The sequence below is a fragment of the Camelina sativa genome, chromosome 8 (genome assembly GCF_030686135.1).
Source record: "Camelina sativa cultivar CO46 ecotype springtype chromosome 8, ASM3068613v1".
Classification (NCBI taxonomy): domain Eukaryota; kingdom Viridiplantae; phylum Streptophyta; class Magnoliopsida; order Brassicales; family Brassicaceae; genus Camelina; species Camelina sativa.
In genome coordinates this window covers 24,267,351-24,289,884 of record NC_141887.1, presented here as the reverse complement: position 1 = coordinate 24,289,884, position 22,534 = coordinate 24,267,351, and the positions used below count along the sequence as shown (strand labels likewise).

Genomic DNA, 22,534 nt, shown 5'->3' with positions numbered 1-22,534 from the left:
TATCTTTGATCGGACAGAGCTCTCCAATCTTACAAAGGCATTAAACAAGCCTTAAAAGGACTTTTACTCTGCATCAAATTAGCAGAATATTGAATTGTACTCCATATAATTTAAGCAGAGAATTGAATTTCTCAGGACATCATTGTCCAAAGCCTTAATAAGCTGATCTTAGCAGAGATTGAAGCTAATGTCTCCAATCTTGGGATATTGTATTGAAAGGCTTTTACTTACAGACGCAATATCTCTGCCCCAAGAACATCTAGCTTCTGTTATTAAGCTGCCCCAGCCCCAGCAACCACAACTCCTATGAAAGAACTTTTTTTTTTTTTTTTTCTCTCCATAATTAGTTAGCAGAACATTGAATTTTCTGTTTAAGCAGAACATTGAATTTCTCCAGACATCACTGTACAAGTCTGAACTTAGCAGAGACTGAAGTTTTTCTATAGCAGAGATATTGAATGATATAATAGTTTCAGCAGATAATTGAATTTCTCAGGACATCATTGTCCAAGCCGTAATAATAAAGAGCAGAGATTGAAGTATCCTCCATAGCAGAGATATTGAATGTTACAACTGAGCATGCATCTGAGGTCAAGCCATTACTTGCAGACTGTATCTTTTCCTCTCCATAAAATTTTGCAGAACATTGAATCATTGTATAAGCAGAGAATTGAATTTTCTTAGATATCATCATTGTCCAAAGGACTTTTACTCTCCATCAAAATTAGCAGAAATATTGAATTTATAACTCCATATAAATTTATAGCAGAGATATTGAATTTTTCTCAGGACAAGTCATAGTCCAAGCCTTATCAAAGACTGATCTTTTTTGCAGAGATTGAAGTTTCTGTCAAGCTTTCCCAGCCACAGCAAGACAGTAGAGATAGTAATTGACAAGCCTTTTTTTTGTTCTTACGGACGCGGACAATGTACCCAAGTTAGAAACCAGACAAACACAATCATATGTAATGTGTAGTCCCTTTCCTTTGGGATTTTTGAAGAAAACATCAAAACTTTAAAACAAAACAAACTAACACCGAGAACAAGAAGAAAGAAACAATCTTCTTAAGAAATACAAGTTTTGAAATTCAAAACCCTAAGATTGAAATCAAGAGTTTAAAAGAGGTTTTTTTTTATTTATTTATTTACGAACCTTTTATAAAACAAAAATCATTCGAAAATCTGAATCTCTGTAACAATAAGGTTTCAAATTCAAAAGAGGGATTTTTGATTTGCAGAAACAATATAATCAGAAGCCCTAAGACGAACAACATAACGAAAAAAAGAGGGCTTTTGGATTTTGCTTAACGAAAAACCAAATCAAAGTTTTAATTTTTTAAAAGGGCTCGATCGAAATCTAAGCAAAAAAATACAATTACAAAACTACCAAACCCCAAAACTGAAGAAAAAAACACAAAAGAGAGGTTTCGTTATGCAAAATCAAGAAGAACCCTAAATCAAATTCATCTGAAGCTGAAAAAAAACAAAAAAAAAAACAAAACCTTGTAGAGACGACGAAGATCTTCCCGAATCACTCTAGAGAAGAGATCGACGAAAGAGAATCGCAATTGCGAAAATCGCTAGCGAAAGATAGATTTGAATCGCAACCCTTTTTTTTTTTTTTTTTTTGACACCACATCGCAACCTCTGTCTTTACATGCTCTTAATTTGACCGTTACAAAATTAAAACGAAACTGGGCTTAGTTTTTATGGGCTTATAAAATATCGGATGGGCTTGTAAAGTATTGGCCCATATCTTGGTCTTACGCTCTACATAAGGGAATTTTTCAAGTTTGTGTTAGGGTGAAAAGTGAAAACTAGGGGTGTCAATCGGGCTGGCCCGGCCCGAAACCCGTAAAGCCCGTATATGTTTGAACTCGGCCCGACCCGAAATATTTCCAAACCTATATTTCAAAGCCCGAATCCGGCCATAACAGAGCTACAGGGCTTTTCGAACTTTTTCGGGCTTATCATACCGATCTTTCAAACTTATAAGCCTTAAAAAGTAGTGTTTGAAGGTGTACTATAAAACAAATCAATCAAAAATTTAATAACTCATCTATATTCACTACAACCAACTTAATTTAATAGAAAAATTTAAAACTAAATAAAATTTCAATACTTTAACCAAATAAACCAATATATAATTCATATAAAACATCATAGTTAAAAATTATAAAAGTATTAAGTATGGTAATTAAGTAAATATAAAAACTAGGATTAGAGTTTATAATTTTATTTACAATAAATATTAATCAAATATTGCAATCAAACAAAATTTTAAGAAAAAAGTACAAATAGATTTGGACTTATAGCCCAAACCCGAAAAACCCTATTGCCCAAATGGGCTGAACCCGAAAAACCCGTTTTTTAGGATCAGGCCAGCCCGCGGGCTTTAGCCCTAATTGATATGCCTAGTGAAAACTAGTGTATCTTCGAGTTTAATTCATAGATTAGTCTATGACTATGAGTATGAGAGTTTAGAAGTAGAAAAAGGTGGTCACCGAGATCTAGTGATTAGGATTTTTTCTCTTTTTTTTATATATATAATTGCAATGGCGTGTAAAATATATACTTTTTAAAAAATGAATTATACTGCTAACGAAAAATATAAAAGATCTCTCTCTGTGTTGGGCGGCTCCTGAAGTATTTATCTTCTGTAAGTAAATTCAGTAGGCTGATGATCCCATGCTGACTACAATCAACAAGCCCATCAAAGAAGACTTGTTTGATACAGGGACAAACGCATAATCTGTGAATCATATTAAGTGATATCCTAAATAATTGATTGTTTCTACAGTCTTAGAACTTAGTGAATGCCCTTTAAATACAATCATCGGACCTAAGAACAGTTGCATATCCCTAAAGTCAGAATCTTTAACCTTTTAACACAAAACGCAATACATAGCAGATTAAAGCATAAACTATGAAGCACATTACCGGGCAAGTAGCAAACAACAGTATGTATGGATGCAAATAAGGAACAGTCTACAATATAAAAGCATAAGATGAGTGATTACCCACACAAGTAGCAGCATGAAGCAAAGCAAAATCATCAATCATCAGCTCCATCAGTCTTTGTAGCACCAAAAGGGTCATGATTAGGTCCCAACTCTTCTCCCATATGGCGCTGCACAAGCCGCTGCAGATCAGACATAACCTTAGCCTCGCGCTTCGCCTTCTCCTCGTAGTTAAACATGGCCAATGCCCGTTTGTCTTCGGCACTGTAAACCTGGTTTTCCTTTCTAATACGGATAGCATTCATCCTTTGATGCCTACTTCCACTCATCACATAACCAAGATCCTCAAACTTCTGAATCTCTTCAGCGTTAAGACCCACTTCTCCTCTACGTGGGATACGTTTACCTTGCTGAACATATTGTGCTATGGCATCTCCTTCACCAGGTCTTAAAGCACCACCATAACTGATGTGACCTTCAGCTTTAGGTAATGGCATAGGACCAACATCAGCGTCTTCCTCTTCTTCATCAGGAGCTGAAGATTTCTTCTTCAATTCAATCATCTCTTTGAACTTCTTCAACTCCTCTTCATCAAGTTCAACTTCAGTATTCTTCACCGTTTCTTCTACTTGCATCTTTGTATCATCCTCAGTACCATCGCTTTCAGTCTCTGACTTTGTTACCTTTTCCTTGCTTCGTTTAGAGCTAGAACCCGAAGATTTCTTCCTCCTCTTGCTCTTTGACTTGGACTCTTCCTCCCCAGAAGACGAAGCACTAATATCAGATTCCTCCGCTTTACTATCTTCATCACTGCTCTCATCAGAGTCACTGTATCTCCTCTTCTTCCTATGACTTCGCTTTTTCCTACTACTACGACTGCTTCTACTTTTCTTCTTCTTAGAGCTCTTCCTCCGTCTTCTCCTCCTATCTTCCTCTTCCGAATCACTCTCACTCCCTTCAGATTCACTATCACTATCATAAGATCTCCTACGCCTACTACGCTTAGACCTAGAGCTCTTCCCCTTCCTCTTCCTAGATCTCAAACCATCAGATTCAGATTCCGAATCCGACTTCCCAGATTCAGATTCAGATTTACCTTTCCTATCTTTCCCTTTCTCTTTATCGTCCTTCTCGCCGCCGTTCCTGTCCAAAACCTCGTCGGCGTTATCATCGGAATCCTCGTTCGGATCTCTAGGTGGACTCGGTGTGTTCTCCCAAAAGCAGAACTTGGCTGATTTCCTCATCTTGAGCCGCTTATGCCTCCTATATTCCTCGTGACTCAATCCTTTCATCTCTTCATCGGATTCTGAATCAGATCTCCTTCCGTTTCGATAGTCTCGATCCAAATAGCCTTGATTCTTCCCAAATCTCCTCGGTAGCGAGTTCATCGTCATTCTCTCTAATCCCTAATTCACTCCGTCGCTCCGACGACGACGATGAAAACAAAAATCTTATCAGATTGTGTTGAAAAAATTTAGGGCTTCGAGTCCACATGGCACATTATATACAAGCCTTTTTTTACTTATTGGGCCATTAACAAATAAGCCCAATATAAATGATTCACCACTGAAAAGAACATATACAGTTATTTGTTTAGTTATTATACAAAGCACCCACACATTTTAATTAGAGTCAATTGAGTCCTTTATCCTTATCCGTCGTCTTCAGATGGCAAGTCTCTCCATCACCGCCGTGGGTCTGCCACCGTTTCGGCCTCAGACTCAGACTCGTCTTACAAAACTCAGCTACCGAACGAAACTTCATTCATTCAATCTCAAACCAATAAGGATTAGCACGAAAATTAGAAGTTTGGGTGGGAATCGGAGAGAGCCCAAGGATTCGAGATTCGTCAATGAAAGTGGCGTAGTTGATGACATGGAAGGTCTCTTAGACAATCTATCTCTAGAATACGACTCCGTTTGGGACACTAAACCCTCTTGGTAAGTCTCAATCAAGTCCCCAGTTCAATTTATTTCAACTAGTTTGGATTTGGTGTTAAGATTGTGTTGGTTCTAAACATGTGTTTAGAGCTTAGATAGAGTTTGTTCATAGAGTCTTAAGGTCATTTCTAAAGTTCTAAGTGGACCAATCCTTAATTTTGGTTAGCAAATTATGCCTACCCAAGAACCTTTTTTGAATGAAGCTGAATTAATTGATTGATGCTACTTAGAACAAGTCTTACCAAATTCCAATTGCATGATTTGTGTTGTGGTTCTTCACTCTGTTTTGGAAGCTAGTAAAGACAAAAGTTTGAATCTTTGGGTTAGGAAGATAGTGAAGAACCAAAGTATAGGTTATGTAATCGCAATTGGGTTAAGAATGATGCTACTTAGAACAAGTCTTACCAAATTCCAATTTCATGATTTGTGTTGTGGTTCTTCACTCTGTTTTGGAAGCTAGTAAAGACAAAAGTTTGAATCTTTGGGTTAGGAAGATAGTGGAGAACCAAAGTATAGGTTATGTAATCGCAATTGGGTTAAGAAGAGATTCAAAACCTTAGCAACTAAAGGTTTGGATATCTATTTGATCTAGTGTGTATTTGCAAACAAGAACTTTAGACGTTTTTCAGGGCCTAGGGTTCTTCCTTTTCTTGAGATAGGGTTTTGAATATGCCTTGGCTTTGTTTCTCAGGTGTCAGCCATGGACGATAATGCTAACAGGTGTATCAATAGTGGCATGTAGCTGGCTAATACTACATTCGGTCGTCGTTTCATCGCTTGCTGTTGGTTTAATTGGCGCTTGGTGGTACATTTTCCTTTATAGCTACCCAAAGGTGTGAATGAATCTGTTGAACTTTCCTTTTTAGTCTAGTTACTAAAATCTGTTAATGACTATAGTCTGAGTGAAAGAAAGTAAATATCTTGTTATAATATCTTCACACGATGCTAATTTCTATAATCTTAGGGAAACAAGCTTTACTCTTGACGGTTTTGTGTTCTTTGGTTGTTTCAGTCGTATTCAGAAATGATTGCTGAAAGAAGGAAAAGAGTATCTGATGGCTTTGAAGATATATACGGCAAAAACAAGACTTCGTAGTAGGAGCTTCCCCAATCCTCTAAATAACATTCGTTTCTTGCATACATATTTCCCTCTTGTATAATAACAGTCATCTATGGGTTTGAGCTCGCTTCAGTCACAAGCTCACACAGCTGTTTGGGATATGAATGTAGTGGGCATTATAAAAATCGAATTGAACCGAGATTGTTTAAACCGAAAACCAAACCAACTATACTGAAAAGTGACATCAAACATAATTGGAATTCGAAGTACATAAATCATCTAAACCGAAGAAAAAAATTCGAAGTAAGCAAAAATACATGTGTTCAAATTTATAAAATCAAACATAAAAAATTACTAATACTTTTCAATGATTTTTCTTAAAATGATATATATTAAATTTTGATAATTTTTCCAACTAAAATAAATTTCATTGTTAGACATGCAGTTTGATAATCACATTTAACTATCTATTTCATCGTAAAATCGTAATTTAATTCACTTCTTCATGGATTAAAGTTAACATTTTTAATCTATACTAATAAAAAGTAGGAATTATAAGCTCCTAAGGCCGTCCACATATGATTTTAAACAACCAATAGAAATTTGACATATCACTTATTAACATTTTATACAATTTCCAGAATTTTCTATATTAAAAATTATTTTAAACAACCTATCATGATTTGACATGTCATTCATTAACATTTTTTAAATTTACAGAATTTTTTAGAAAAAGAAAAATTTTAAATTTATGGAAATCATAGAACTAAGCACAATATCCCACATCGGCTAGAAATTTTTTAGACAATGGTTCAGAACCAGTATAAATAAGGTTAATATGCTTCCAACAACGAATGAGCAGGAAAGCTTGATTTATCAGGCGTCCCAGTTTAAAAGTTTTATTTGGTTTGATCTTGTTTTTTATTTGATCAAATTAAAACTTTAAACAATTTCAAAACAATATTATAATATTTAAAAATTTTAAAAGTTTAAATATTATAAATATTGAAACTTTTAAAAGTTCTTAGCTTTTAAAAAGTTTTTAAATATTATAAGTTTTAAATTTTAAAAGTTTAAAATATTATAAATATTGAAAATTTTTAAAAGGTTCAAATTTTATATTTCAAAACCTATTAAAAATTTAAAATATTATAAATATTGATGCAAAACATAAATTATCTTATTTATCTACATTTGTGCTTTTTATTTCTTATGAGCTGTAAAACATATTTTGTGTATGATTTTATAGATCAGTTGATCAAATTAAAACTTTAAACAGTTTCAAAAAAATATTATAAATATTGAAACTTTTAAAAGTTCTTAGCTTTTAAAAAGTTTTTAAATATTATAAGTTTTAAATTTTAAAAGTTTAAAATATTATAAATATTGATGCAAAACATAAATTATCTTATTTATTTACATTTGTGCTTTTTATTTGTTATGAGCTGTAAAACATATTTTTGTGTATGATTTTATAGATGAGTTGATATTCTTTCATTAATTTTTTATTTTTGGGTCTAAGGAAGAATGATTGACATCGCAAGACCTTAATTTGATGTTTGAGTCAAATTTTGAGGTTTAAAGAAGAAAGATGGACTACAAACACACATGTTTTATTAGCTATAAATAGGCATGACCAGGGTTATGGTTGTCACGGTTAAGATTTATTAACCATCGGTTATGGTTAGAAATTTTTGTAACCTTAACCAGAACCGTATAACAAACGGTTATGTTTAAATACGGTTACGGTTCAAGCGGTTACTGTTATATACGGTTACGGTTATTTGATAATATGATACAGTTGATATTATTTGATGATATAATATAATTGATCTTATTTATTTATAATTAATATGTTCTTATAGTGTACTCATATTTCTATATATCATATGATTCATATTAAATAAATAATTATTAGTATATTTTATTATATTTTTAAAATATTATAAACCAAGTAAGGATTTTGGTTTGAGAAGTTTCTAAACGCGTGGATCTAAAACCAAATAAGTATATAGATAAAATTGTCAATAATTGGGTGCATGTGTTGACTATGCTGTTAATCATGAATTTCACAAATTTTACGAGAAAAGAAATGATTTTGTTCTTGGAGTTTGATGGGTTAACAAGTTGTGTGGTAGTCTAAAAAATAGTTTTTCAGTGGAAGAATGTGAAAAGTTGACGAGGAAAAATAAGAAAAAGAGTATAACGAAGAACCATACGGTAAAAGTTACGATGACAATTAACACATAATTTGACAATGAAAATGACAAGGAAGAATGAAGAATAAGAAAACATTGAATAAAAAACACGAAAACATAGGTGGTAGCGATCAATTAAATATGAAAACGAGTTAAATTCATGATTATAAAATTGTTTCGTTTTTCTGGTGGTCAAAGAAAATGGTTATGGATATGTGAGGTCATCAGTTTGATTTGCCTCGCCTGGACGTCAAGTTAAATTTATGATTTTTTTATCAGATTTGATTTTATAACACAACTGATTTTTATATTTTAAAAAATTGTGTATCTGAAATTTAATTTTTTTCCTTAGTACTAATTTTATTTTTTTTATGAGATAATATTTTATTACCGTAATCTATCATATATAATTTTTATTAAAATATATCAAATAAACCCACGCGTAGCGTGGGTTCAAAACCTAGTAACAAAAATAATATGAGCATCATATGAGATAATATGTATATTGTTTAGTATTTTTTTAACAATAAAATAATCAGTAAAAAATCAATTAACATCCACAAAAAATCAATTAACATCTTATTAATTTAACAATTTATGACTTTCTGAATTATGCAGTATATTTTCCTATTTGTTGAAGTTTTATAAATGAAAAAATATTTATTGTTTATTAATCTTTGTGCTTAACCCAAAGAGGAAGTACAAAGGAAGTACAATTTAGATATCTATACCATCATAATAAATCATATTTTAAGTTTTACATTTTAATGCATAAAACTAAATATTTTATACCAAATACAATTAATACATTATATCAAATTTATATCTTAGTCAAAAGTGATAGCTACCTTACTCAAAAGAACATTTGCAATTTTTAATGTTAATAAAAATGAAATTAATAATTATTTAAAATATTATACTTACATTTTACATAATTTTATATGATTCTTTTCGCGCACGTTGTACAAGTGGGAATACACTAGTATTATACTTAAGCTTCTCCCATTTCGTCTTCAACGATCGATTCAAGTAGAAGATAAATCCTCTTGTGGGTTTCCTTAAGTTTCTGAATACAGAGGAGGCATGAATAAGGTTCCCAAATCGATTCCTGATGTGGGTTTCCCTAAATTTTTGTTTATGTTTGATTTTGTATATTTGAAGGGTTATTCTATTGGGTTTTCATAACATAGTGATTGTTTAGCTATGGGGAAAATGATTATCTCAATATGGAATCCATCTTTACTGAGCTAAAAAAGATTGTTGATGGACATCCTCAACCAGAACATCACTTGGAACAACATCTGAGTCTCTACACATAAGTTTTTTTATATAGTGTTGATTGTTTTACAAAAGCATCTGTTTCATAATGATCCAATCGATCTATGCCTTTGACCCAATGTTTTGAAACCCGGACCGGACCGGCCGGTTGAACTAGTTTAACTGCGAACCATAAGGTATTCCGGTCCGGATTATACCTAAAACCCGACTATCAAAAAACTCGGTTAGAACCGGGAAAACCCAGCTAAAACCGGCTAACCGGATGGTTAAACCGGCAGTCCGGGTCAAACCCAACATTCAGTTCTTACGAATTCCTAATTATAAATTAGGTCAGTAAGTAACGTAGGGGTTATGTTATATAAGAAGGAGTAATGTACTTTTCTTATTCGATGTGGGACAAAACATTAAACTCATGTTATTTTTTTTTCCTTTGTTATTGTTGGTAAAAGATTTTTTTTTTTTGTCACGATTTAAAAGTATTTGTTCACCTATAAATTTCTCTCTTTTTTAAAAATGATAAAGAATAAAAATTTATAACTATTGTTCAAAAATATATATTAAATATAATAAAAAAATAGAAACTATTGTTAGAATATTCATAAAACCAAGGTATATAACATATATATATATGTATGTATTATGTATGATATATATTAAAATTCAGTAAATTATTAACCCGCGGTTGAACCCGGTTGACCCGGTGATCCAGAAGGTTGTCCGGTTTGAGTTTCGGGTCGGGTTTAAAAACATTGCTTTGCCCCCATGCAATGCATAATCATTTTTTCATTTAGTCTGAACTATTTTTCTATTTTTTTCATTTTTTTTTAAATGGCTAAGAAAAGAAAGTCTAGATAAACACAACCACTAATCAATATCCACGGTATACTATACATTTTTTTTTATAATATAACGTTGATAATAAAACGTATTTAATACAAGTGAAAATAAAATGGTGAACTAAAAATATACTTTATTTAGATAGTGCAGAATTTAAAAAAACTACACATTGTAAACAATATAGTTTGATAATTCGTTATTTTTAAAAAATATCTGCAATATGTTATCATTCTGATGTTGAAATAGAAAACAATGTAGTTTCGTTTTAGGTGAAAAAACTCTTAAATGTTCTTGCAATAATATGTCAAGGTCTTCAAATATTTTTTTTTAATCAAAACGCCGCGTTTCAATCCATTTCAGGAATGGTTAACCTAACCGTTGGATCATATCAGTAAGGAGAGCAATTGACGGTTAAGATTCATCGACTAGAGGCTTAAAGTGATATTTAAACCAACTTTACGGTTAAACACTGATCTAGTCACAAATGATCACTTTCTCTGTATCTCTCTTCTTTGCTCCATTGATCTTGAAACACCATTGTTACGATTATGAAGTTGACCATCAAAACTGAAAGTGGCTCATCGTTCTCCATTTTTGTTGGTTTCTTGGATACAGTGTTAATGGTGAAGCAGAGGATCGAGAAGTCTCAAGGTATCCCTGTTCGCAAACAAACCCTTTTCTTCCAAGGCAAGTATCTTCATGACCACTTTGAGATACGATTATTCCATATCGGAGACAACTCTCTTCTCTTTCTCTACGTCTCTCCTGACGAGAAGAAGCCTAATCAGAAGAACAACGATCAAACCAAGCAATCTCCATCAAAGCCAGTTGATGGGTTCGTTAACAAACCATTCCAAAAGATCACGGCGACGAGAATCGACAACGGATCATCACGACCGTCTTATTCACTTGATGAGTTACTTGCCCCTCAAGATTTGCCCCCTGTGACGGTTGGAACTGGAAGCAGCACAGGAATCAGAAATCAAGAAACCAAGAAATGTTCATCGTCAGACTCAGTCAAAGAGGCCGTCATCAACATTACTCCAGATTGGCCTTTGAGGAAGAAGAGAAAGATCATCCCGTCGATAAAGATGACAGTATTTGTGAAGACAGTCGACGAGACCAGGATGATTCCGGTGGAGGTTAACGCAAACGATAAAGTTGAAGAACTGAGGAAAGAGCTGGTTAAGTTACAAGAGAAGGGTGAGTTAAATCTGCCTCAGGAAGGGTATTACTTTATACTCAGAGGGCGAACATTGATTGAAATTGAGTCATTCATGTGGAACCTTGTTGCTGACGGCGATACAATTCAGCTTAAACTCTTTGTAGCCTCCTCTTACTATCTCAGTAATTGATTAAGATCACTCTGCAAAGAGTAAACACTGAGTGTGTATTAAGGTATGAACAAAAAAGTTCTTATTAAGATGTTGTACCAAACTGATACTTGACAAATGACAAGTTCATTAAGGTTCAAACTGATACTTGACAAATGACAAGTTCTCATTAAGGTTCAAACTGATACTTGACAAATGACAAGTTCTCATTAAGGTTCAACTCTCTGCAGTCTCCTCTTTCTTAAAGTCTTTTGCTTTGTTCAAAGTTTGTTATCTGTTTCATAGCTTTTGGTCATTGTATGTGTTCCCTCTTAACGCATCCCTAACCAAGCCCAAAACAAAAAGCATATATGTGACTGGCTTAAAACGATGTAAATTTAAAAGGGGGGGGGGGGGAAGAAAATGGTGGCTCAGCTGAGGTCGAACCAGCAGGCCATAGTGGTTTTGGGCGGAGCTGAGCTGTAATCCGTCCACTGATGTAAGCGGGAAGTAATCGCTGCTCTGTGAAGCCAGCCTCACGCATTGCCCTCCAACTTTAGAAGCCGCCTGAGCCAAGCCTTCGCCCAACCCACACGGACTACTCACAGCTTGGACTGGGCAGCTCAGAAACATGCCATCACCAGAACCGACATGAGGAACCGAACCAGTGTCCCACCATCTTATAGTCCCCACTTGGGTTACAAGCTCTCGTTACTTAGCTCGACGTCGTACACTCCATTTGGTGTCATATATAAACAAACACCAAATGAGTAGAGTGACCGATGTGGGACAAAAGACCTACCTTTCGTTTTGATTAGTTATATGACTAATTATGAGTTAATGTGGGCCAAATCCAGAAAAGAGCAATCAATCAAACTTCTTCATTTCAAGCTCTCTCTATATTCTCCACAAAGCTTTACAATAAGATTATCAAAATGAAAATTTTGAAAGGCCTTGATTATCTGGCCTATAATAAGAAGATGTACGTACATAAGATCAAATGTCAAATTTTTGTTGCATAAAAATGCAAGAGAACTCACATTTCCAAACACCTTGGGTGTCTATGTGGCATCAAAAGAGGATGCATCTTTTACTTTTCTAGGAGAAAAATAAATATTATCCTCTTGCAACATCAATGGAAATGCTGTAATCTGTAAATAGAAATTTCCACATCTTCACTAGATAAGTAGATATCTTTGCAGTCTCCTCAATAAAAAAAATCTTGTTCATTAAGACCAATCTCATACCGGGGCTCAACTCTCTGCAATCTTTTACTTCCTTATTGATCGTCTCTTGCTTTTTGCAAAAACATATTAAGAAGATATAAGACATGTAATTACCTATTTATAATAACAACTTTGACCCCCATATGTAATCATTTTTTCCATTTAATCTTAACTCCCTTTCCATTTGTTCCATTTTTTTTTTCAAAATGGCTCAACTTTTGTTTTCTTTAATTTTTAAAGACAAATTATACATAAAGCATTTTACTAAAGACCCTCTCGTCCATTAAAGACAACCGTCAAAATCATCTGCACATGAATCTTATTTCTGATTACAAAATGTTAACTTTATCAGTCTGGTCCTCAATACTACCAGAAGAAGCCTTTTCCAACTCTTCCAAGACCTTGTTATGCAGCTTCAGACAAACAAGACAATCGCATGACTCGTGGCTATCAAGGTAAGTGTCAGATCTGTGGCGTGTTCGGGCATAGTGCCCGCCGGTGTCCTCAATACTCCCCAACAGACTGGTCTCCTTCCGACTCCGTTTCATCCATGGCAACCAAGAGCCAACCTTGCTCTCGCTTCCCAACCTTCAGCCAATCTATGGATCACTTCATCCGAGAATTAGTTCAAAAAGGAGCTTTGCGTGTCTCACACGTCAACACAAAGGATCAACTAGCAGATGCATTGACTAAACCGCTACCTAGTGCTCGCTTTACCGAACTTACTGTAATTACGCTAAACCTAGAGGCTCCCCTGCTATTCTCTGTATATATTAGCCTCACTGTAACTCTATTGAAATACATAAAAAATACAGCTTCTACATATAATCTCTCGATTTTAAGCGAGAATTAGTTAGCATTAATATGATTCGCCCAAAATTGAACATGAAACTAATATCACGAAATCTTGTTTAGATTATTATACAATTGAAAAGCAATAAGATCCGACGAACCTAAGAATTGAATAAGCTTTTTCCTTTGTTTAAATTTTTGTTTTTGTTACAACGTCGCTTCTAGCTTCCCCGATTCTTAATAATTGGGTGTATTATTACCGGTTAGATATCGTAAAATAAATCTGGACCGTCCGATGCATGTGCCTATAAAGTAATCGAGAGAGAACTTGTAATACTAGGAATCGTTTTTTTTCCTTTTTCTTTTGTTCTTGTTGTTGTGTGTGTTGATTAAGAATCTAATCATGTTTCATGGATTATACCGTCTCCTCTAATTATTAAAAAAAAAAAAAACTATTTTCAGCCATCGGTACGGAATGCTGGTTACGATTTTACGAACACAAGGTACATAAGAGTCCAGAGAATGTTTTAAAACGATTGGTGTGGTTTGGTGTATGTATTCAAGACTTTTTAAATGTGTGTTTAAAAGAGTTTGATGATGACTTTCAGGCGAATGTGTGAATAGAGGACCTACAAACCCCAAAGTTTGATTGAGCAGAGAATTTGGGAACATCTTGGCGGGCCAACGCAGCGTATCAACTGGTCGGTGCTGCTTGATGATTATCAGACCTCCTCTTCTTCCTAGACCGATGATGCCTGGTCAAGGATATATACTTCCTGCTATAATAGCTACCCGCTTGCTATGCACATTTTTACATTAGAATGTTTTTAGTGGATAACTTTCGTTGTAATCTTTAGAAAAGATGATCTCATTGCCCAAGTCACAGGTTTCGCCCTCTTGCTACTTGGCTTTGTCTAAATTTGTAGTCTTTTTCTACAACAGTTTGCAGACGCCTATAATCAAAGGGAAAAGAGACCCAAAGTCCTCAATGCATGGTCGGATGAGCGCGAAAAGGAAAATTTGCTCCTGTGTAACTTACTAGTTTGGTTAAAGGCAAAATATTGACTGACGTGTTTCTTAAACTTTTGTTCTTTGTCAGTGTCAAAAACACATCAAATATAGTCCTATAAATTTGAGTGAAACAAAGCCATCTATGGCCTCATTCTGCTCAATTTCCTGTTATCGTTGAAGATGACGCTCTCTCTTCTCTGGGGTAATTGGGGTAAATCATTTTTCAACTACGTAGGCTAGGTCTCCCCCATTGCATTGCATTGCATCCATTAAACTGAACAGTCTGAACTAGTTGCTAATGACCGAGACACGTTTACATCAGGAATTTGTTCAGAAAATGATGGATCGAAAATAACGTTAAAACTAGGAATTAAGGTTAGGTTCGTACTCGCAGTTAAGTCGTCGTACTCGCGGTTAAGGGTTGTTTGAAATATTAAAAAATTGTATATTTACTCTGAAACATGAAGGCAATAGAAGACATTAGGTTGGTTATTGATAGATAACACGAACTAAGATTTTGTTCAGAAAACACGGGGCGAAGAAGCTTGGCTTCAAAATGTACCCCTCCAAGGCCTCTCTGGCTGCAATTTCACAAAAACGAAAGAGAAACGAAACAATACGTTGTTGTGTTAAGGGCTTCTTTAGAAAGAAAGAAAACAATCAGACAGTGATTGATGATTATACCATGCAAACCCATCAGAGATTCCCGGACCTTTGAACACTAATTAACTTAAGGGCGAATCGATGTCCCCAATCCTGCCACAAATTTCCAGTCAACACACACAACAGAGAAAAAGGGTTGCAATCATCAACACAAGAAGTATACACCTCCAGTTTATGTGATGCAACCTAGTAAAAAAGAAAAGGATTAGAACAAGGACCCTGACCCTCGCGGCAGCTCTTACAATTGTCCCTGGGGCCTCTTCCAGAAAGTAGTAACTGAACAGAGTGAATCAGTTGAAAAAATATAGCGAGTGAACATTAACATTTTTTTTCTAGCCAGGTAAAAATCTTAAAGAGAAAGAAGTAAAGGGGGGGGGGGGGGGGGGGGGGCAACAGCAATGTACCGATGATGTGTGAAAAATATAAGACCCATATGGTTTCGGAACCTTGCAATACTTCTTCCAGGGGAAGGAATAACCTTGGAGAAGAGTGATTGTATCAATCTGAAAAGGGCAAAAATAACATGAATGAATGCAGACAAGGATTCATTAAGACGTGAGATCATACAAAGTTTTGTCAACCCTAATGAATAAAAAAAAAAAGCATTGGTTTTTTGACCTGCCAGTGCCAACATCAGAAGGAGAGGTAAAGTTTTCCATAAGAAGCTGCGGTAGTTTTTTCACGGGATTTCCAAGATGCAGCAAGACAAATGATTAACACGAATATGCCAAGCTCACAGATGTTTAACTTCTTCACAGATTCACAGATCACAGATGTTTGGATACAATCTTAACTTCTTCACACACAAATGATTAACTTCTTCACAGATCACAGATGTTTGGATACAATCTTACCAAGCTCTTGATTTCAAACACCTATTATTAGTTGGCATAAAAATAAATAAAAAGAATCGAATTGAACCGAAAATATTCAAACCGAAATCAAACCAAGCTATACTGAAGCCAGTAATTGGCATCGAACCAACTAAACCAAATACAATATCAAAAATCGTATAGTAAATTCTAATTGAACCAAATGAACAAAATATAATTTCAGTTTTATCGTGTGTACAAACAATAACCCAACCTGAACCGAACCAATTAGAGCCCCTAACATGATTTATCAAAATCGATACAACATCCAAACCGAACCGAATGTATACATTGTAGACTTTGTAGTACGCTTCTGAAACGTCTTCACTGGGAAATTTGGTTAATCCGACGAGGAGAGACGGCGATGGCAAGCGGCGGTAACGGAGCGGGTAACGGAGGAGCCGGTAACGCAGGAGGAAGCGGAAACGTTCCGATGTATAAACCACACCGTCACCTGAAAACCCTAGAAGGTCACACGGCGGCGATCTCATGCGTCAAATTCTCCAACGACGGCAACCTTCTCGCCTCCGCTTCCGTAGACAAAACCATGATTCTCTGGTCAGCTACGAATTACTCTCTCATCCACCGTTACGAAGGTCACTCTAATGGTATCTCCGATCTAGCTTGGTCTTCAGATTCGCATTACACTTGCTCTGCTTCCGACGATTGTACGCTTCGAATCTGGGACGCTAGGTCTCCTTATGATTGTCTCAAGGTTCTTAGAGGTCATACGAACTTTGTCTTCTGTGTTAATTTCAATCCTCCGTCGAATTTGATTGTCTCTGGTTCCTATGACGAGACGATTCGGATTTGGGAGGTTAAAACTGGCAAGTGTGTTAGGATGATCGAAGCTCATTCTATGCCGATCACGAGCGTGCATTTCAATCGGGATGGATCGTTGATTGTTTCCGGAAGTCATGATGGTTCTTGCAAGATTTGGGATGCTACTGAAGGAACTTGCTTGAAGACTCTTATCGATGATAAGACTCCTGCTGTTTCTTTCGCCAAGTTCTCGCCTAATGGGAAGTTTATACTCGTTGCTACTCTCGATAGCACTCTCGTAAGTTCTTAAACTTCTTGTTGCTTTAATCTTTGAATCAAACCTGGCTATGATACATTGGTTTGCATCATGTTTGATTTTGGATATGAACAAAGAAGTTAAGAATCTGACTACCGTCTAGTCTTTGATGGATTCTTGCATTTTGTTGATCTTGAGAACATTTTGATACAGAACTAATATTGAATCTGAGACTAGTAGTAGTAGATTCTCTTGTAATGCTAGTTACTAATGGATTGATTTGTTTTTGTACAATATGGGATAAAAACCAACAGAAGCTGTCGAACTATGCGACGGGGAAGTTTTTGAAAGTATACACAGGACATACGAACAAAGTATTCTGTATCACATCGGCGTTTTCTGTAACGAACGGGAAGTACATCGTGAGTGGATCAGAGGACCATTGCGTGTATCTGTGGGATCTTCAGCAGAAAAATATACTGCAGAGACTAGAAGGCCACACGGACGCAGTGATCTCAGTGAGTTGCCATCCGGGTCAGAACGAGATAGCTTCATCGGGTAATCATATGGATAAAACGATCAGGATTTGGAAACAGGATGCTTGAGAAATTGCTTAGAACTATGTGTATATATGTAAGGAAACAATGGGATACAAGAATAGTTTAGATTGCTTAGAACTGATTTGTTGTTGCACACTATTTTGGTGTTTCGCAATGGGATGTAAATCTCTTGCAAGTTGATGAGTATTCTTATTCTATGGTGTTCTCCTCGCAGTATTAAAACTTTTTTTTAATAAGTTCTCCTAAAAGAATCTTTGTTGAGAAAACTACGAGGAAGTTGCGGTTTCCAGAAAGATGGATCCTTTGCTTGGGGAAGCACATATTACCTAGTCAATGAACCAGCTAACGAATTCAAGAATAGAATCACTTAGTCAGCAAGCGTTGCAGATATTACCTACAGGAGAGAAACTATCTCAAAAAGGGTTATTTAAACAAATTGAAAGTCTAAACATATATAAGGTTCGGAACATATATAAGGTTCATGTTTCAAACTTGAACTCACAAGTTTCAGAGATTGACAGAAACCGAATATAAAACCTTCATGGTGTATGAGAGATCAGTATCAAGTTCAAAGACCACATCCTCCCACACAATCTTCCCCCAAATCTCGCCTCCCTCGTGTCTCTCCAAAGAAATTTCCGCACACCAAAGCTCCATCTCATAATCAGGGAGCGGCACTAACCAGAAGACCACAATGTTCCCACGAGAGTTGCAGCTCATTCTGCTGAAACCATTTGAAGTCATGTCGAGCTGCTTTAACTTGCTTATATCACTATTTTTCGCCAACCACCTATCAACATCTAAACCCTTCACCTCCTTCCAATCCAACCCTTCTGGATCACACCACAATATTCTCCAACGACTAGCACAACAGTATAACAATTTCCCTATGGCACACCAACCGTTTCTGTTTCCTCGCATAGAATCTCGATTACCTCTTCTCCATATACCTTCACTTGGCAAGTAGTAAAAGCTTTGATTCTCCTGGTCCACCGCGTAAACTTTATCCTCCATCACCACACTTTTTTCGATCTTCCTTCTGTTCTTCCGTATCTCCGGATCCTCAGGCATTGGCAAGGTATCCCAAGATTGGGTCTTCGGGTCGAAAACTTCAGCCCAGTCCGAAAAATCAACCTCATTGCAGCCTCCAAACACGTAAATCCTCCCGTCTACAACATTCGCAGCTGCAGAAGAGCGAGCCACTCTCATATCCGGGAGGCGGCGCCACATGTGGGAAAGGCAGTCGAGAAGCCAGACTTGCGAAGTTGGGTTTCTTTTAAATGATTCCACCGATGACGTAGATCCCATAATCCAGCACCACGAACGAGGAGAATGGTACCGGAGTCTGACATGGGTGGTGTGATGGGATCGGTATCAGCCGCTTGTTAACAGATTTCTTGGCGGAGCGGTAGGTCTTGGAGGTCAGACATAAAGCCGCGCGGTCAAATCTCGAGAGACAGAACAGGAAGTTCAGAGCAACCTCATTTGGCGGTCAAATCTCGAGAGACAGAACAGGAAGTTCAGAGCAACCTCATTTGGCAACAGAGACAGAGACTCATTGTTTCTTCTGCTTTTTATTCTGTCCAACTTGAGTGTACATCTTCAAGGTATGAGTGTGTCACAAGGAATCTACAACCCTGAATCGTGTTTTTAACTTCTGAATTCAGGCTAGTGTTTGGTTCTCCTCCTTGTGGATGATCGTCTTTTGGGACTTTTGTTCTACTTTCCATTTTCGTTTAATATTTAATTACTTCTTGCAAATCTTTTTTATTGTGTCAAATGTAGGTAGTCGTAATGAACGGTGACGCTAGTACTAAATTGCTGTCAACTTTAGATACTAATTTTTGATTCTCCTAATTAGTGTCAATCCATATCCGTTGTTACTCCATCTTTACCCGAATAAAACATGCCTAATATATATTTTCACTATGAATCTCGTTGAGCTAATTAATTTGTAGAAAAGAGTACTTAGAAATCTTGTATTGAATGTTAGCTTAGCTTTTGTTCAAGCATTGCTGTTTCCCTTTTACTGTAAAGATTAATTACGAAAAAAAGTAAGTTTAATATGTCCATGAAGTCTTTTGATCTGAATTTACAACCAAGCTACTTACCACTAAAACTCTCAAGGATTTTAACGCAATAAACCTTGTTAACGATTATTATTTATCTAAACCGCTAATAATAAAAACAGTTTTGGCTATAATGTTGACAGCTGATCTTTCTTCTTTCAGCTTCTTCATAATATCCCTACATCACGCACACATACACAGACAACAACAATAAAATTTGTGTCATTAGTACGCATAGTTGTGATATTTAAAAAAAAAATTAAAAAATCAGAGACTAAATAGTTACTTTGATATGGTTACTTCCTCGCCTCCAACATGGCTTGTTAAGTCCTATTTGAGAAAATCAAGGAAGGTGTTTAATTGTTATGACTTGTGAGTCATATTAAAATTCTAATCATTTCTTATTTGTTTTTTCCTTCTAAAAGAATATATATTCAATTTCAAAGTTGTGAAGGAGATAGAAGAAGACTAGCATACACGATCGAAGATGTAAGTAAGAGATAAAAATGCATATATCAACTTACAATGTGCCGAATGAATTTGAAGTGTCCGTTGAGAAGCGCATCCAAGAAATGCCCTATTTCTCTCTGTATATATATATATATACACATATCGAGATGCTTTTCAGAAACTTAGGAATTGAGACATAGTAATAAAATAAATACTAGATGAAAATTTGTAAACATAATTGTGTGTTTATACTACTAACCTCATCTAAAGAAGGACAATCACGCAGTATTAGAGTCTTGAGTGGAGGCTCTCTGCAACGATTTCTCAAATCCCTAACCATATCAAAGTATTCGTCAGAAAGATTCATGTATTTTGACACTCAAAAGATATCGTGATTAATGTTTTGAGTATTCAACAGAAACCTCAAAAACCGACCGCTGATTTCAGGCGTTCTAGACAGATTCATGTGCGTAAGTTTAGGAAAACCCTGTAAAAGCATTTCAGTTGTTTCATAAACCTAAATAAAAAGAGAGACGAAAACATCAAAAGAAAAAACAAAAACTAAACGAAACCATATATATACCTCAGCAAGTTTTCGGACTGTTACTTCCTTTAGTTTAAAACCTACAAGCGTTAACCAAGTTAAGCTGGGACAGGAGGTAACAAATGCCTCAACGGTTGAACATGATATGCCTGCCACACACATTGTATAAGCTTGAGCCAACCAAGGAGGAACTAGCTAGAGAGGAATAAAAAAATTTAGTCGAACAAGTTTAATTACCTGATGCAGGAAGAAAGTCGATATTGTTCTGTATTAACAGGCGCTCTATTATCAAGCGAGGGTTTCTAGTGAGCGTCTTTAATATTTGCTCTAGGATTTGTCTCCTATCACTTTAATAGTGGCAAAGTAACAATGAGATATTGGAAAATTCATGAAACTCAAAAGCTATATGCAGGCAGGCGCCCCAAAAATAACTTACAAATTAGCAATCTTGAGTTCAGTGAGATTTGGACAGACTGATAACATATCGCATAAGGACTTGGTTCCTGTGGATACGAGATTATAAAGTTGTAGGCTTCTCAAGAGACCCCTGTTTGAATGGATAAAGACAAATAATACCAATCAGAAGATCAAATTTGGACAATCAGATATTCAAACAATATCACTTGGTAATTATCAAGAAAAATTACCCGTTAAACCCATGATTAAGAATTACTGAGGCAAGACAAGATCTCGTGAAGGTAGATCCTTTGCGCGAAGATATAACACGGCCGAGTTTAAGAGATCTTCATGTACAAAGGAAACCACAAGAGATGATGACATAAACACAAATGCAGAATAAAAAATGTAAGAAATATTAGGAGAAGCTAGCTGCCAATAATGCAAACAGAATATAATATTACACACCTGAGTTCCTTTCCAGCCTTATGGATCATACTACACACAATTCCATCATAAATGCGTTTGCCAACCATTTTCAAGTCAATGTGAGAGTAACATAAAGGGTCTTTAGAGCATTTGCGGAACATAGTGCAACATGCCGAAGCTTGCATCAGAGATTTTGTATCGAGCATCGAAAACACCTGATTTAATTATTATGCACATTATAAACACAGTACGTGAGTAAAGCATACATAAAAGATTCTGACGTATCACTTTGTCAGAACGCAGATCTTTAGATTGTGTCTGATCAGTAGTGATTTGAGAATTCCTCAAAAATATTGCGTAGTAACCAGGAAATATATAGAACCCTAAAAGCGACAATTATAGATTCAACAATAAGCGGAGGTGTTAGATTCATTACGTTAATGGTGAGATCTTGAGGAAGGGGCCAAGAGTTGTAATTGTAAAGAGAAGCGCGCATCCGGGAGAAGCGTTTGGTAGATTCGAGAAGAAGAAAGGCGAGATTGCCAGCACGATCGATGAGACGATCCTGAACGGAATCATCACCGGAAGCTTCTGAAGCAGAGACGAGAACTTGACCTAGCACTCGATCGAAGGAGCTACCGATAGAAGTCGAATCAGGCGAATCAGGCGAATCAGGCAGCAAAAGGAAGGAGGAGATAGTCGAATCGAAGTCGCTCTGGTTGAAATCTGGATCAGAATCAGGGTTTTGGCTGGGAGAGGAAACATCATGGCGAGGTCGCTTAGGGTTTGGAGTATCCATGAACAAGTAACGTTTTAGTTAACAGGAGAGCGAGTTTGGCACGTGTTGCAGAGTTATTTATATGTTATCCCACTTTTGTAAAATTTTCTGGATTATTTTGGATTTAATTTATGGCTTTT

At 35.9% G+C, this 22,534-nt stretch overlaps 6 protein-coding genes, 1 non-coding gene and 1 pseudogene across 8 annotated transcripts; 3 read left to right on the top strand and 5 right to left on the bottom strand.

Annotated features, from left to right (window-relative positions):
* Positions 1-2,859: 2,859 nt before the first annotated feature.
* On the bottom strand, positions 2,860-4,430 carry LOC104707815 (uncharacterized). The gene has a single exon (XM_010424248.3). The coding sequence runs from the start codon at positions 4,352-4,354 to the stop codon at positions 3,056-3,058; it is 1,299 nt and encodes a 432-aa protein (XP_010422550.1). The 5' UTR covers positions 4,355-4,430; the 3' UTR covers positions 2,860-3,055.
* Positions 4,431-4,539: 109 nt separating this feature from the next.
* Positions 4,540-6,177, top strand: LOC104707814 (uncharacterized). The gene is made up of 3 exons (XM_010424247.3): positions 4,540-4,900; positions 5,592-5,733; positions 5,913-6,177. Exons 1-3 carry the CDS (start codon positions 4,629-4,631, stop codon positions 5,994-5,996), a joined length of 498 nt encoding a protein of 165 aa, XP_010422549.1. The 5' UTR covers positions 4,540-4,628; the 3' UTR covers positions 5,997-6,177.
* Positions 6,178-10,821: 4,644 nt separating this feature from the next.
* LOC104709791 (ubiquitin domain-containing protein 7SL RNA2 pseudogene) lies at positions 10,822-11,628 on the top strand (annotated as a pseudogene).
* Positions 11,629-12,005: 377 nt separating this feature from the next.
* Positions 12,006-12,311, bottom strand: LOC147940407 (signal recognition particle RNA). The gene has a single exon (XR_015564856.1).
* Positions 12,312-15,039: 2,728 nt separating this feature from the next.
* Positions 15,040-16,067, bottom strand: LOC147940406 (uncharacterized). The gene is made up of 5 exons (XM_087461650.1): positions 15,897-16,067; positions 15,683-15,781; positions 15,503-15,554; positions 15,300-15,371; positions 15,040-15,196 (listed from the first exon to the last, which is right to left on the bottom strand). The coding sequence occupies exons 1-4, from the start codon at positions 15,935-15,937 to the stop codon at positions 15,312-15,314; spliced, it is 252 nt and encodes an 83-aa protein (XP_087317776.1). The 5' UTR covers positions 15,938-16,067; the 3' UTR covers positions 15,040-15,196; positions 15,300-15,311.
* Positions 16,068-16,416: 349 nt separating this feature from the next.
* On the top strand, positions 16,417-17,925 carry LOC104707813 (COMPASS-like H3K4 histone methylase component WDR5B). Its single transcript, XM_010424246.3, has 2 exons — positions 16,417-17,210; positions 17,483-17,925. Exons 1-2 carry the CDS (start codon positions 16,515-16,517, stop codon positions 17,771-17,773), a joined length of 987 nt encoding a protein of 328 aa, XP_010422548.2. The 5' UTR covers positions 16,417-16,514; the 3' UTR covers positions 17,774-17,925.
* A 310-nt stretch (positions 17,926-18,235) lies between these two features.
* LOC104709790 (putative F-box/kelch-repeat protein At3g24610) lies at positions 18,236-19,528 on the bottom strand. Its single transcript, XM_010426349.3, has one exon. It carries the CDS (start codon positions 19,034-19,036, stop codon positions 18,236-18,238), a length of 801 nt encoding a protein of 266 aa, XP_010424651.3. The 5' UTR covers positions 19,037-19,528.
* Positions 19,529-19,695: 167 nt separating this feature from the next.
* Positions 19,696-22,462, bottom strand: LOC104707812 (F-box protein At4g02760-like). Of its 2 annotated transcripts, none has more exons than XR_015563846.1 (11): positions 22,053-22,462; positions 21,656-21,831; positions 21,439-21,534; positions 21,228-21,338; positions 21,029-21,138; positions 20,831-20,940; positions 20,683-20,734; positions 20,507-20,579; positions 20,322-20,384; positions 20,084-20,127; positions 19,696-19,975 (listed from the first exon to the last, which is right to left on the bottom strand). XR_015563846.1 is itself a non-coding variant. In XM_010424245.2 (11 exons), exons 1-11 carry the CDS (start codon positions 22,413-22,415, stop codon positions 19,888-19,890), a joined length of 1,299 nt encoding a protein of 432 aa, XP_010422547.1. In that variant the 5' UTR covers positions 22,416-22,462; the 3' UTR covers positions 19,696-19,887. The 2 variants fall into 2 exon arrangements, 1 of the variants encoding a protein (XP_010422547.1); XM_010424245.2 differs by having other exon boundaries at positions 20,670-20,734.
* Positions 22,463-22,534: the final 72 nt, after the last annotated feature.